Consider the following 14,879-nt stretch of genomic DNA (forward strand, 5'->3'; position numbering starts at 1 on the left):
GGCAACAACTGTGTCCTTAAAATATCGACAGGATATCACTGAGACTGTGTTATAAGCTCTGAGGGGGACTTTACGCCATCAAATTCATAGAACAGACATTTTTCCTTTGGATTGTTTATTAAAAATCAGAATTACAACATAAGGACATACACAAAATATAAAAGTGGAAAACTAATCAAACCTGCAGAATGATATCTAAGAAATGTGAGGAGAGTGTTACCACTGAAGTTTCTAAACTCTTTAATAGGTCATAAAAAAGAAAACCACATGACTGATTTTTCCTCCTAAGTACTGTCTCTCTGATTCCACTGTCCTCTTTCCATTGAACTGAAAATGATTGAAGAAGACTGCGAGTGTTTGCTGAGGTCAGGGAAGGCTTCACAAGAGTCAGACATCCTCTTGTGGCTCAGTCTGTGGTTGTGCGGCGGTACCAGAAACGGGCCCTGAAGTCATCACTGCAGGTCATGAAGCCCGGGTTGGTTGGTGAGTGGACGATGCAGCGGACAATGTTATTGTGACCCAGAGACAGCAGGTTTTTCCTCTCGGCTGTGCGGGAGTCCCAGCAGCAGAGGCTGATGGTGCGCTCGTCGGGCAGCAGCACGTAGTCCTCCGTGTGGTTGAACACGCCCTGCGTACGGTGCATCTGACGGCCGCTCAGCCCTGCGCCTGCAACAGATGAGCCCGACAGGTCAGTCTAACTAACTGAGCATTAAAAAAAATGCTGTAATCATTTTCACTGTACTTTCAAGTAAATATCAGCTGGTAAATACTGTCCTTACTTCCCATGCCTATCAGCTATCATGTGTACTAACAACCGATACCCAAAAACTAAAGTGCTCAAATTATAACAGTGAAGGCCAGATTGTGTGTTACCGAGTTACTCTACAAACATCCAAGTATAGTCAGTCCAACTCAAACACAGAAAATAAGTCAAGCGTTGGAGAGATGCCAGCCAGAGCCTGACCACCGATGAGGAAGCGCTCACAGAGAAACAAGATATTTGGGCTCACTTTAGCTTCTGTCCCTTAGAACAGAGATGGATGTGAATCTGTTTCAATTCAGTACTTTCACATAACAAAAAACTGTCTCATTGGTGAAATGATGTCATGGTGAAACAAAGTGAACTGAGGATAGACACAATATTATTACTGCCTAAAATCACAGACACTGATTCCAAACAGGTTTTCCTTCGGGCCTTTAATAATGAGCATCTCTGTGCATGTGTGGTATCTGTGTAACACACTGTAGTATGTATCTTCTTAGATGCACAGCACATCCCTTCCTGAGAGTAGGCAGCTCTCAGAGACATGCGACCATAAAACACGTGTAATTGATAAATTGTATAGTTTATGCCAGTTGAGCTGGATTCCAGCCAGTCTATGCTCACTGCTACTGCCCTCATGCATGTGGCGAGTGTCAAAAGTGATACTGTGAGTGCTGGCGGATGGTGTGTTTTGTTATCATTTTGGTTGGTTGCGAACCGCTAAACTGTTGAGACTGAACAGGTTGGATCCTACAGGTGTTTCTACGATGACTCACTGCAGAAGTGGAGCAAGAGAGCTGCAATAGTTAGAGAAAACTTTTCAGCAAGCTTTTTAAATCTTTTACAGGAGAAGAGAGCAGCAAGTCAAGCTTGCCTCAAGTTGTGTAAACTATGATGACAACACAGTTTGCATAATAATAACCAAAAGCGCAGACTATAACCGTAAGCCACTTTGCAACCCACCTCAAACGTAGCTCCTCCTTTCATGATGCCTGCTCTGTTCTGTGCTCACTACTTCACCGTTTTGCTTTCCCACTGTGGACATAGAATAGTGGGTTTTACGGCTCTCTGATAATCACCTCTGACTACGGTGGCCCTGACTAAATTAAGCTTGCACGGATACACCAAAATATCAGCTGTGGCTTGTAAAGTACACATGTTATTTATGTGATCAACACACAGAATGCCATGATTCTGTCACATTGACTGCCATTCACAAAAAAGGCAGTACAGATGAGTTGCAACACCTCTAACATCATCACACTGAGCTGTGTACCCATTCCTCTGCTCTTCACTCAGCTGACTCACAACTGCACAGCAACACATAACACCAACCACATTATCATGTTTGTTGCTAACACGACTGCGTTAGCACTGATAAGCAACAACGATGATTCCGCAGATGCCGATGAGCCAGTAGCTGTCAAACTGGTGCACAGACAACAATCTCTCAACGTCAACACAACTAAAGGTCAAAGGAGCTTGCAAAGAAAGGCGTCTGGACTTGGTGGAAATGGTGGAGAGTCCCAGATATAAACCTAGTGGGAGTATCCCCCCACAGAGGGACAAAAGGACCCCCTGATGATCCTCTAATCGCCTGAGCCAAGGTGACTGAGAAACTTCACAGACATAACACAACTAAAGAGCTAATGTTGGATTTCAGGAAGACCTGACCCACTCATCATAAACTGAGATTGTTGGAGGATCAAGTTCGTCTGTGTCCATATAACTGAAGACGTCTCACACAAACAACACCATCTCCTCAACAAAAGAAATTGCTGCAGAAACTACACTTCCTGAGAAGGCTAAAGTTAACAAGTGGCTATGCAACAGCTTTTATCCCAAGGCCGAAAGGCTTCTCAACACCAGGCTGCCTACCAGAATCCTCCTTACTGCCACACCCCTCCAATAACCGACTGATAGAAACACTCACTAATGCACAGACACTATATCCAAACGACAGACTGGCAGTCTTATACTGACCTTGAAGAACGCACCTGACACCTGTCGTGGTCATATCTCTAAAGTCAAGGCATTATAGTCAGCTTAATCAGCTGTTTCTTCTTTATTGCACTTTTTCTAATGTAATTTATATGTTGCATAAATGTTTTGCATATTTTATATTTTCCAGTTGGTTTATGGATTACATATTTATTTTGCATTCGTATTTGTAAATCTTGGCATCTGAGCATGTTTTGTTATTTGCACTGTGTGTACACTGTGTACATGGCAATAAAGTTTACTTTCACTTAGCTGCTATTTGTCTTTGAGCAGCCGGGAACTTTTCTTCTTCTTGTCTCCAGTGACTGATGGAAGTGGACGTGGAGATGACTTGGTGACTTTAGGAACTATTCGTGTAGTACAGCATTCGATTGTGTGCCTACAGCTGCCTGATGTATGTTAATTTGCCACCATAAGAATGGTGATTGCATAACTCTAAAAATGAACCACACTGCAATCTTGTGCATGCATGAATGCTATTGGTTTGTCCCTGTACCCGTAAGAACATCACAAAGATGGAGAAATCTTCTCCACAGGCTACATGACAGCGTGTTTATGGGTCAGATTAGAAGTTGCAGGGATGATGTGTGTTGCAGATCTCATTACAGATGCAGACACATCTCCAACCTAGAGCGTTACCAGTGGAAATCAATGTGATCTCTATAACACTAAGATCTCCAGCTTTAAATGTGTAGCCTGTGTATAGGCCACACATTTATCTATAGTTATTAATTACTGTTAAATAAGCAGGGCATTGAAGCCAACAGGTTCCTTAAGAAAAGAATCAAAACCACATTAACAATTTTGAAAAAATCCCCCCAGTCTTTGAGCACAACGCATTACTACATCACTGTGTCTGCACCCACCACCCCCGAATTCTCAAAGCACGCCACAAGGGTTTTCTTATCAGATAAACATTCACAAAAAAATCTGAAACTGATCATTCTTACAAAGGAGGAAGGAAGTGGCAATGCAACACGTCTGCAGACCCTCCAACATAGCGTCATCAGGCTCTTGAGTTGGCAGGAGTTTTTGCAACATTTATCAGAACAGTAGTTGAAGACGGAACAGTCACGATTACTCATAATCTGACTCAGTGTGATGAAGATTGTACTTTGTAATAAAAGGGAATGAAATCTTTTTATTTTTACTGAGATCCAGCACTGCCAGCTGAAAGCTACTGTATATTTAAAACACAGCGTGGACCTCGATCACACTGATGTCCCAACAGCAGGTAATATGCAGCATCACAGAAAATAAACCAGTGAAGGCACAATGACCTGGTTATTGCAATAAAGTAAAATGTAATCCAATCAGCTGACAAGTTCTTCGCTGCAGTTAGAAACATTAACTCAGCATTGCTCTGCTAGGGGGCAGTGTAGTCTTCACAAGCCAAAGAGCATCAAACCTAAACAGGCTGTAAGGGAGCAAGTGTGGCATGGACTTTCAAATCATTAACAATGGCAGATTAGGAGAGAAAAAATAAATAACACACACACACTTCACATTTCACTGTGTGTTGTACTTGTATAACTATGCACGTGTCAAATAAACAATCTTGAACAGCTCATGCTGCTACACCACCATCCATAGATGACACTTTTATTTCTACATCTCCTCACTGTACTTGTCATTTCTCTCGTGAGTTACTGAGGATTTTTGATTTTTTTTGATTTTCCATCAGTAAGCTCTGCTGTTTTTGCCTCTGTTAGCTCCTTTTCACTGCTTTACTAAAACTATATATTTATTCTCTAAATGATCAATGTGAAATGGCCAAATATTACTTGAAACAGATACTGGTGATTTTAAAAATGTAAATAAAGCATAACTTATCTCGTGATAAAAACTCCTCGATGACAGCACTGATCATTTCTATTCTACAGAAATGGTTTTCATGACCAACATAAACCACATCCAGGAGCACTTCATGCACTTTTTACTGTGCTTGTAGCACTTTCAACTAAACGCACTTAACCACACAAACGTATCATAAATTTCTCTTTCCTGACTGATGAAAATAATCAGGAGCAGAATGCTTGTAACGTTCCATGATTTTAAAGTGTCCAAATAAAGCTGCATGCAGCCTGTGACTCTATCAGAGGGAGAATGTTACAGCCCACCACAGACGGTGTTATACTGTCACAGCAACAGGATAACACAGCAGAGAGAGCAGCACTAAGCCACGAGGATGCTGACACACTTCCTGTTGAAATGCCGACACTGGTAGCACTTACAAGAAGGCGCTTTTTTTTTTTTAAATCTCTTAAAAATGTTTAAAAAAATACTTGAAGTTTTAATTGACATTTTTACAAAATGACCATTTTGAGAATAAATATCTAGTTTCAGTAACAGCCATGAATAGCAGTGAACAAAGGTAAAATCAGCAGTGCTTACTGATGGAAAATTGAAGATATCCTCAATCAACTTGCCTCAGTATCACTGTCACAGATGTTAGATGGTAATATGTTAATATGATAAACATCAAATTTGCAGTGACTGTGGTTCAGTTGTTCAGGCAGTGACTGCAGACAGAGGCAGAGTCCAGTGACTCTGTCACCCATGTTGGATCTCGTCCACTATAACTGTTGATAACATAATGATATAAAGTGTGTGGCATTTGTTTGTTTACTTATAACTGTCATAGTTTATCTCATCTCCGTGACGTTTAGTGGGTTTTTTACTCACTTGACATGTTACGCATCTAAAATGGTTGGGAAATGATAAGGGGTCACATGCCTGCAAAACCTCTATAGATTAGATACTTATAACATCGTGTAGATGGTATCTGCAGAGTGCGTTGAGAGAAATGACAGTACAGTGAGGAGATGTAGAAATATGAAGGGTCGTGTGTGCAGATAGCAGTGCTGCAGCATGAACTGTTGCACATATGGAAGCGTAAACAGAGTTTATGCTTAAGAGTTTCAGACGCCACTTCTAAAAAAACTGCCATTTTTATTGATTTGAAAGTCCATGCACACTTGCTCACTTCCACTGATGTGGATCTACTGTAACATTATATAGTTCCCATGCTACAATACTGCTACCATAAGTGCTTTGTCTCTTTCACAGCATTACACAAGTCATAAAACTGTAGAATAACACGTGAAATTTACAAAGCATTGTGGATCCATGTGACAAAGGAGCACCCAGCTTAAGTCCATTCAGCTCATGTTTGTATCATCTTAGTGTCTCTCCTGTAACTGCAGCTCATTCCTCTGGTTTTTACAGTGTTGAGCGCCACGTCTCTTTTTTTCTGTATTATTTCCTTTTGATTTGTTTAAATTAAACACTATTAAATGTTTCATTATTATAAAAAAATTAAAAGGCGGATAAAATGGCATCATAAGTGATTTTTTTAAACTAAGGCGACCTCTAGTGCTGACTGACAAATAGGATCCTTATTACCACTGCATTATGATCATGCTTGATGGAGACGTTACAGAACAGTGCCTAAAAGCTGATAAATAGGAGTAAAAACCCTTTTTACTCAAGCATGGCACGCTAACACGTGACTTATCAAGATGAAACACTGCATATAGGTATTTTAAGGGACAAATGCAAAACATAACACTCTGGATTTTCCCACACACACACACACACACACACACACACACACACACACACACACACACACACACACACACACACACACACACACACACACTGTGGGAGGAAGTGCATTTTAATTACGTTGACGGCAGCTAAGCTCCTTACTGTAAGTACTATCCAACCTCTGTCATTTAAATCCTAATAAGAATTTTTAATCAAACCACCTGTTCAGCAGCTGGAGAACAGTAAGCTTTGCCACTGCTTCCATCCACAGCACGGTTATGAAACCAAGAATTAAAAATCATCACAAAAAAACAACACAGGGACGGCAAACACATGATCCATGTGAAATTCGGTTCAATAGTGCCAATATGATACACAATCGTGTGTGAAATATAGAAATATAGATGCTGAGTAACATAGCAAAGTGTTAACAGCTGGGCTTCAGTCAGAAGCTGTGTGTGCTGTGTGGATGCTTTCAGTTCTTTTTTTTAAGTTTTATTTCTGTGCTGGACTAAAAACAGAAATGACATCCATGCTGATGGTTGTAGAGATGTACAGCAGGCACGTTGTAGAGGTCTGACTCCTCGTGCCAAATAAACTTTTGTTAAAACAGCCAGAGAGCTGACTTTTTTAGTTGGTTAGTTTGTGCTGTTTTACTTTATTTCTTGCATTTTTTTCTCTTTTCATATTCTATACACTCGTGACAGAAACAATACATTTACATAAACTATATTTCTGGTCATATGTCTCAGCATAAACAGCTAATATGCACACTAGATAAATGTAATTCTTGAGTGTTAGAATTTTAAATATGAATTTGCCATAAACTTGTTATAATATTTATTTTTTATAGGTTTTAAATGTTGCAAGTAGCTCACTATAGGTAAGTTATGCATCAGCAAACCTGTGACTGTGAATGCTTCAACTGCCATAGTTTAGAATAACAGCAAATCCTCCCTACCTGTGTACTTGACCAGAGTCCTGCCTGTTGAGATCTCCCAAAGTTTGACCACCGAGTCTTTCCCACTGGACAGGATGTACTTGGAGTTCTTGGAAAAGATGGCGGAGCACACCTCCGCTCCGTCATGTGCCTTCTCAAAGGTCGTCACGCAGCGGTTAGAGACACCGTCCCACAACTTGATGCTGCCGTCCTTGCTGCAGGTGACATAGCTATTAGCTGTGGGGTTGTAGCTGACCCCGCTGATGGTGTCTGTGTGCTGGTCCAGTGGGTTGCAAGACACGAAGCACTGGAAAGTGTTGACGTCATAGAGGCGCAGGGTGGGGTGCTGCGTCCCCACTAGCAGGAAGTCACCAGAGGGGTGGAAGGAGATTGAACGCAGCATTTCTGCTTCCTGTGGGTAAATCGAAAGGTGACAACTGGATTACAAAGATTTGCATTTATATACATCAGCTTTGGCACTTTGGATTTGAATATGTCCGACCTGTATATATTTAAAGGCTCTTTTTGCAGAGGGCTTGGAGTAGTCAAACAGTTTGAGGGTGTAATCTCTGGAGCCAGATGCCAGAATCTGTTCGGTGGGATGGAAGGCAAGGCAGGTGACTTCATCGACGTGGTCGTACAGCGTGCGAATCACAGGGTGATTCTCCATGTTTTGCTGCGCCGTCTCATTCATCATCACCTGATGTATGTAGAAATGAAAAAATGTCAGTGCACTGGCTTAAAAACATTCGGCATGCCTGTGCTGTCTGAGCTGCCTCACCTCAATGGGCATGGCACTCTTCGCCAGCATGCGCTCAGTATCCAGGATCTTGATGGAGGCGTCAGCAGAGCCTGTAGCGATCAGCTGACCATCTCGACTGTATGTAGCAACGCGGCAAGGGCCCTTGTGAGATGTGACGTAGCAGGTCTCATACTCTGACGCCTCTGGAGACATGGTCTGGACGTCTGCATCAAATTCCAGATCGATGCCAACACCCGGGGCTACAGTATCTGAGCGACCGATCGCATACTGAACAGCACTATCGTCATTTTCCATCCCTGTAATGGATTATAGGTTGTAGTTAGGATCTGAAGACATACAATACAAAAACAAGATGTGGATGAAACAACTGCTACAAAGGCCTGAGAATCTGAGATTATAACCCCAGATAGAGGAGATTAGATAACTAGATAGACAGAATAAATAAAGCCAGTAAAAGTAGCACCAGTAGAAGACTTGAAAAATCTGCCCTAAAAGAAAGTCAGTCACTCTATAATCAGTCATGTTTTTCTTTTTCAAGCTGTTTTAGTGTGTTCGGTCTGAGCTTCATAGTCCTGAATCTTTGTCCTAAGGGCAGAGGGGAAAAAGACAGTGTCCAGGGTGAGCTGCATCCATTACGACACAGCTGACTTTTTAGCACATGTTTCGTGTATATGTCAGTCAGAGGTGGCAGACTGGAGCTAACCTAGCAGAAAAATTAGGAGGAAGCTAAAAGCAAAGGGTCAGCAGTTTGGAGGCATTTCACACTGCTACGTCTACTACGTCAGCCTCTTTTCATATCTTTGCAAAAGTTTTAACTTAACTGGAAACTGTGGTTATGCCACATGAGTGTTTCGGAGGATGCAAAAGGGAAAAGTCCTGCAAATGTAAATGGTGCTGCAGTATGGCACGCACTAATGACTCTCACTTTCAATCAAATCAATCAAAATAAGACCAGTGCAAACAAGCAACGCATGCAGAGCAGAGAAGAGTGTGACTGATAGATGATCCCAAAGGTCTTACTGAGGTGAAGTGGAAGAGTGCATTCTTCAAGCAAGTCAGAATTAGCATTATTTGTTTCACTTCAAAAACAGCTCGTCTTATAATTAAGCAAAAGCTATGACGTCGGTGTCGGCTGTTTCTTTTAATTGCACAAAATACTTTTAGGTATCCCCCACCCTCCACCCCAAGATGCTGTTTTCAAGATCAGAACAAGGTCTCAACTCTTACCTATCTTTGCCAGCTGCATGAGCTGCTCAGAGGGAGACACAACGCTCTGTGGCTTCACCTCATTGATGAGACTGTTGGCGATGCTAGTGTATCCATCGTAGAGCAGCTGGCTGATGATAAGCTTGTACAGGTGCTGTCGGTCCTTCAGAGTCGGTTTGGGACGAAACATGTTGGGCCACTGTCACCTAAACCGGGTCGTGACAACTGTGTGAACTAAAGTCGAAAACAAAATGTTAACGACCTGCCCCAGGTCTATATTAGCGGATTAGGTTAATGTCAAATCACAATATTAGCGAACACCGTTAGCTGTAGGTATGCTAACAGTGTGGCAGTTATAAGGAATGAATGGATGTGTTAGCCTTGCAGCTAACAACGTTAGCTTTGTTGCTACAGCGATGACAGAACTAAAAAAGAACAATGTGTCCATTGTGAACCATGAGCCTGTGCATTGTCCAAAAGAAGCGGCACATGCTACTTAACAACATAACTGTAAAAAATTATCTGTTTTTAACACTGAAACACATAAAACATACTAACCCTCTTAAAAGTTCCAAGTGCGCTTCTTAATCCGAACGTCCGTTACGTACTACGTATTTTGCGCACTACGTCACTGCACAGAAAAACATCATATCCGCGCGACGCGTTTCTGGAGCCGCCATCTTGCTCAGGGGCTCTGGCTAAGGTTTTGGCCTATTCCGATACAAAATACCACGCTTTATGCTGCTTTTTGTTGTTCAAATGAAAATAATAATAGAATAACGTTCAGCTAGTGAAAGCTGTTTAATTTGATACATCATAGTTAGAAATCCTTTTAAGCTAATGGTTTATTGACCCCTGAAACCAAATGAAGGTAATGCTGATTAGAATACGTTAAATAAAAAAGAACATATAAAGTAATGTATTGAAAAGATGTTGAAAATTAAGTTTGTCAGTTCACTATATCTGACATTGTGCCCTGCAAATTATTGAAATGAATTATGAATTATTAAAATGAGCACATTGTAAAATATTTCTCATTTCACTAATGCCTTACACATTAACAGTTATATATACCCCAAACTCCGTTTTTAATAGACAAAGATCCCGTTGGGGTTGCATCAGAAAGTTATGGTATAGGCTTTAGATGGACTTGTGTGAGGATTCTCAAAGAAGACATTTGTGGATAAAAGCCAATGAAAAAAAAAGAATTTATATTGGGCCATTTTAAGTCTGACAGTAATCTTGCATTTTAAAGTCAGTTTGTACAGCAGAATTTCACAAATTCATCTGCAGAATTGATACATTTGAAACATAATTATTACACAAATATTTTAGGACAGTAAGACGGGGTAACAGTGACAGATGGTTTCAAGGTGTGGTCGGATTATATCAGGGATTGATCCACCCCCTAACTGTTTGCAGTGCTGATGGACAGGTTGGCAGATGAGGTCAGGCAGGAGTCTCAGTGGATTATGATGTTTGCAGATGACATCATGATCTGTAGTGAGGGCAAGTGGAAGAGAGCCTGAGGAGCTGCTCTGGAGAGAAGAGGATTGAAAGTCAGTAGGAACAAGACAGAATACATGTGTATGAATGAGGGGGAGACAGATAGAAAGATGAGCATACAAAGGGTAGAGGTAGTGAAATTAGATGAGTTTAAATACCTGGTTTCAACCATCCAAAGAAACAGACAGTACACAAGAGAGGTGAAGAAGAGAGTGTAGGCAGAGACGAGTGTCAGAGGTGATTTGGGACAGAGGAATAGCAGCAAGACTGAAAGGAAATATGCACAAGATTAGCTACTGTTATGTGTGGTTTGGAGACAGTTACACTAACAGCAGGGCTGGAGGTGTAGCTGGAGGTGGCAGAGTTGGGTATATCAGCTCAGGTTCAGGTTGAGCAGTCTGGGGGCAAAGTTAGAGAAGCAAGACTGAGATGGTTTGGACATATGCAGAGTAGGGATAATGGATATGGGATGAATAGAGGAAGACCTGAGAGGAGTTTAATGGATGTAATGAAGGAAGACATTCAGAGACTTGGTGTGAGAAAGGGAGCAACCAGAGGAGAAAATATCACTACTACCAATAGTAACATTGGTAAGTAAAAAGAAATATTGCAAAAAAAAAAACAAAGAAAAATTTTAAAAGCCAATCAAAAGTTATAGTTAGTACTTTTATTGCTTCTGAAGGTGCAAGTGAAGACCAGAGAGAGATGGTGAGCACGTTCATAACATGTCTGTTTCTATTCTGGGACAGGATGTTGATGTGATGCAAGTACCTGATGATCCACTCATACACCAGGCTGAACTGGAACACCAACACGTTTTATACAACAAGACGGGTGAGCAAGCTGTATTTCATAAGGAAGGTGAGATTCTTCCAAATTTGCAGTGAAATGAGATTTTCTGTCTCTAATTTGTGCTGGTGTGCTGGAGAGCAACATCAAAGGTGGCGACACGAGGAAACTGGGTAAACTGATTAGAAAAGCAGGCTCTGTGATTGGCTGGACACTTTGAAACTGTGGTGGAGAAGAGGTCATCCATCATGGCTAATCCTGACCGCCCTCTGCATAACAACAAAAACAACAACAATAATATTATTAACACAATTCTAACACTTTTAATGCAAATACGTTCTATTTATGGGTTCAAGACTTTTTGTCAGCCATGATCCAGCAGAGGGCGCAAAAGAGCACCATCTCAGACACAAAGGGAAAGAAAAGAGTCAAATTTCAGATCACTTTCTGATTCTTTGATTAATGCTGGTTTGCAGTTTTTACACTGACGGGAGTGTCAGTGATGGCAGCTGGTTGTGGACAAGAGTGGGACATGAGGCTGCTGTGCTTAAGCTACTGGGAAGCTGAACATGTAAGTGGTTATAGGCCTGCAGCAAATCCCACCCACGTACAGATGCACACACATTAATGCTCAGTTACCACTTCCTGTAATGTGGTTCATCACTGCTAGTGCTGGCCAAAAACAAAGAGACAAAATGCACTGTAATACATTCAGATTACAGGGATGATGGTGGAAACCTGCTATGGAAAAGGTAGACTTTTTTGAATGATCCCCATCAAACACCGATGAAATAGGCAGAATACCTTGCAGTCCTTGCAGTGCGGGTACATTTTGAAGGAAGCTGATTGTTTTCTGTCATTTCTTATACCGCTCCAGTGGTGGATGCTCATATTTAGCATGGCAAGAGCTTGAGATAATGAAATCGGTGCATGTATAACAAAGCTCAGAGTGAAGTCTGAGCTTCACACTGATCGAAATACTTTCTGACAGTTTTTTACTCTCTGTATGCTGTGAGAGGAGGTATCCCTGATATTGTCAACTCAGGCACAAAGGTCATGCTGTGAGCACAAAAGCCCCACCTACCTGCTGTTCAGATCTGCTGTTTACAACCACTAAGACATGGGGCTGAAAATGTCTATTTAACGTTTTGCTGCATCAGAACATTTTTTGTTACTGATGTTGTTTCTAGAAGTATTTAGTACTACTGTGGTTATGCCAACATCCACAGTGTGACTCAGCATGTGTCAGACACTCCCAAGAGCAGCTGGACGCACATGGATAAAAGTCTACATTGCACCAAACAACCATCTCTCTTAAACTATGTTGTGCGTCGGCAGCTGAGAGGCCAGCAGGAGCAGAAGGAACATGTTGTTTGTCTCTTGTCGCTGCTGACCATCAGCTGTAAAACTCGACTCAACCTTGTATCCTAGTAACCTGAGCAACACAGCCAAATAACAATTTATCAACATCATCAGACCTCTGCTGACTTTTTTTTTAGCAGACTCCTGCACACATCCACACACTGTGATTTTGTTTCATCTGACTGGGGCTTTAAAACCATGCACTAAAACTGTGCTTCCGCCCTACAGGGCAGTGTGCAGACTGTAGAAAACATGCGTGGTAGGAGGTGTCTTGTTGCCATGTCGACACAAACCATGCTCTTAGCAGACCGGCCTCTAGTTGCCTTGGAGACCGGCTAGAGTCTGTGGCGGTGGAATGATAGAAAAACACTTTGTTTTTTAACAGCAGATGTCATCTGATAATTACACGGCTGATCCCACGTGATGACATCATGTTCAGAATAACAGCAGTAAGGATTTGACAGCAAAATTAAAGCATTTAAAGAAAGATTTTCATTAAAGGGGACATATTCTGCTAATTTCCAACTCCCTCTTTCTATTCTTGGAGTCTATAAGATTCCCATTTAAAAAAAAAATGTGTCTGTCTTATAGCAGGCCTTAATGTAGTTTATATTATGTTATATACAGTGTTGGGTAAGTTACTTTAAAATAGTAACTTAGTTACATTACTAGTTACTTCTCTCAAAAGTAACTCAGTTACTTCAAGTTACTCGTTACTTTCAAAGTAACTAGTTACTAGGGAAAGTAACTTTGGTTTTACTCAGAATTCTCTTGTTAATGTGTTGCTTCCATAACTTTGCCAGTCTTCTAGCTTGCTTACTTGCCACAGTGCACTGTGCCACCTACCAATAGAAAGGAAAAGATAATGTGCATATTTCCACGAGAGAAATCCCACGCCTGGACCGTCATTGACTGCTGCCATGATTCTAGCCTACGTCACAGCGTCATGTGCGCCTTTTACATCCAACACAAAAACTGCAGTCGTGGTGCTTTCGATTGTACTCAGAACTCGGAAATTCTGCCTTCTGAATAGGAAGATGTAGGTAACACCAGACTGCAGATGAGCTGCATACAGGGCTGGACTGGGACAGAAAATTGGCCCGGGCATTTTGACTAGAGACGGCCCACCATTATAGGAAAAATCATAAAGCCTTTGAATGAAAATAAACACTGTTGTGACAGTGATGTACACTGTTCTGATGGTATATATGCATCAATCTATCAATCGTTTGTTGTAAGATTCAGATAATTATTTTTTAAAAGCTAGACATTTTAAATGAGAATAAGAAAGAAAAGTATTTCTTTGTGCCCCCCTCTCCCTGTTAATGCCCTACCTGGCCCCCTGGCAACACTTTGCTAGACCCGCCCCTGCACAGTTACCAGCTGTCAGCTACTAAAAAAGGATCCTGGTGTTATTTGTCTCTCAGAAACAGTTCATAACTTCCCTTCAACTCATTCATGTCACCTAAAAGGTAAACCTGTTTCTCCATCACCTGTTCAGCTCTGATGATCCAGTAAGGACATCTCCTGGTTTCATCTTCATGTTTCCCTCTCACCAGATAACCAAACCATATCATGACCAGCAGCTTTTACAGCTGTGGCTCCAGCAAACATCAGCTGATACTAGAAATTAATATTAAATAAATTCTAACAACAGCTGATCAAGCTTAAACGTGCTGCTGTTGTTTAGCGCGACATCCGCTGGTTTCCTCTTTCTGGCGCAAAGTGAGCGATAAACAAACAAGAGAGCCGATCAGCTGATCATTGATCAGTTTCATGATTGAAGTAGAAACGGGAGAGGGAGGGGGGAGAATGAGAGAGAAGAGGCAGCTGTGCAGCAAAGACACAGAATAACTCCAGCTTTGTGTCTTTTTCATTGTAGCTGAATTACGGGACAAACTGTTCCTTTTCACCTCAATAAGAAACGCGTAATATTTTCTCTGAATACCAGACGGGACGGTTGGCAACTCTAATAACTTATGAACAAAATAAAGTTC

General features: G+C 41.4%; 1 protein-coding gene across 2 annotated transcripts; it reads right to left on the reverse strand.

Annotated features, from left to right (window-relative positions):
- Positions 1 to 113: 113 nt before the first annotated feature.
- cstf1 (cleavage stimulation factor, 3' pre-RNA, subunit 1) lies at positions 114 to 9,884 on the reverse strand. Of its 2 annotated transcripts, none has more exons than XM_005938578.3 (6): positions 9,784 to 9,871; positions 9,247 to 9,431; positions 8,038 to 8,315; positions 7,759 to 7,956; positions 7,278 to 7,668; positions 114 to 666 (listed from the first exon to the last, which is right to left on the reverse strand). In XM_005938578.3, exons 2-6 carry the CDS (start codon positions 9,413 to 9,415, stop codon positions 407 to 409), a joined length of 1,296 nt encoding a protein of 431 aa, XP_005938640.1. In that variant the 5' UTR covers positions 9,416 to 9,431; positions 9,784 to 9,871; the 3' UTR covers positions 114 to 406. The 2 variants fall into 2 exon arrangements, with proteins under 2 accessions (XP_005938640.1, XP_014194328.1); XM_014338842.2 differs by having other exon boundaries at positions 116 to 666; positions 9,247 to 9,459; positions 9,784 to 9,884.
- Positions 9,885 to 14,879: the final 4,995 nt, after the last annotated feature.

Source organism: Haplochromis burtoni, unplaced genomic scaffold (genome assembly GCF_018398535.1).
Source record: "Haplochromis burtoni strain Fernald_Lab_line unplaced genomic scaffold, NCSU_Asbu1 Contig_221, whole genome shotgun sequence".
Taxonomy (NCBI): Eukaryota; Metazoa; Chordata; class Actinopteri; order Cichliformes; family Cichlidae; genus Haplochromis; species Haplochromis burtoni.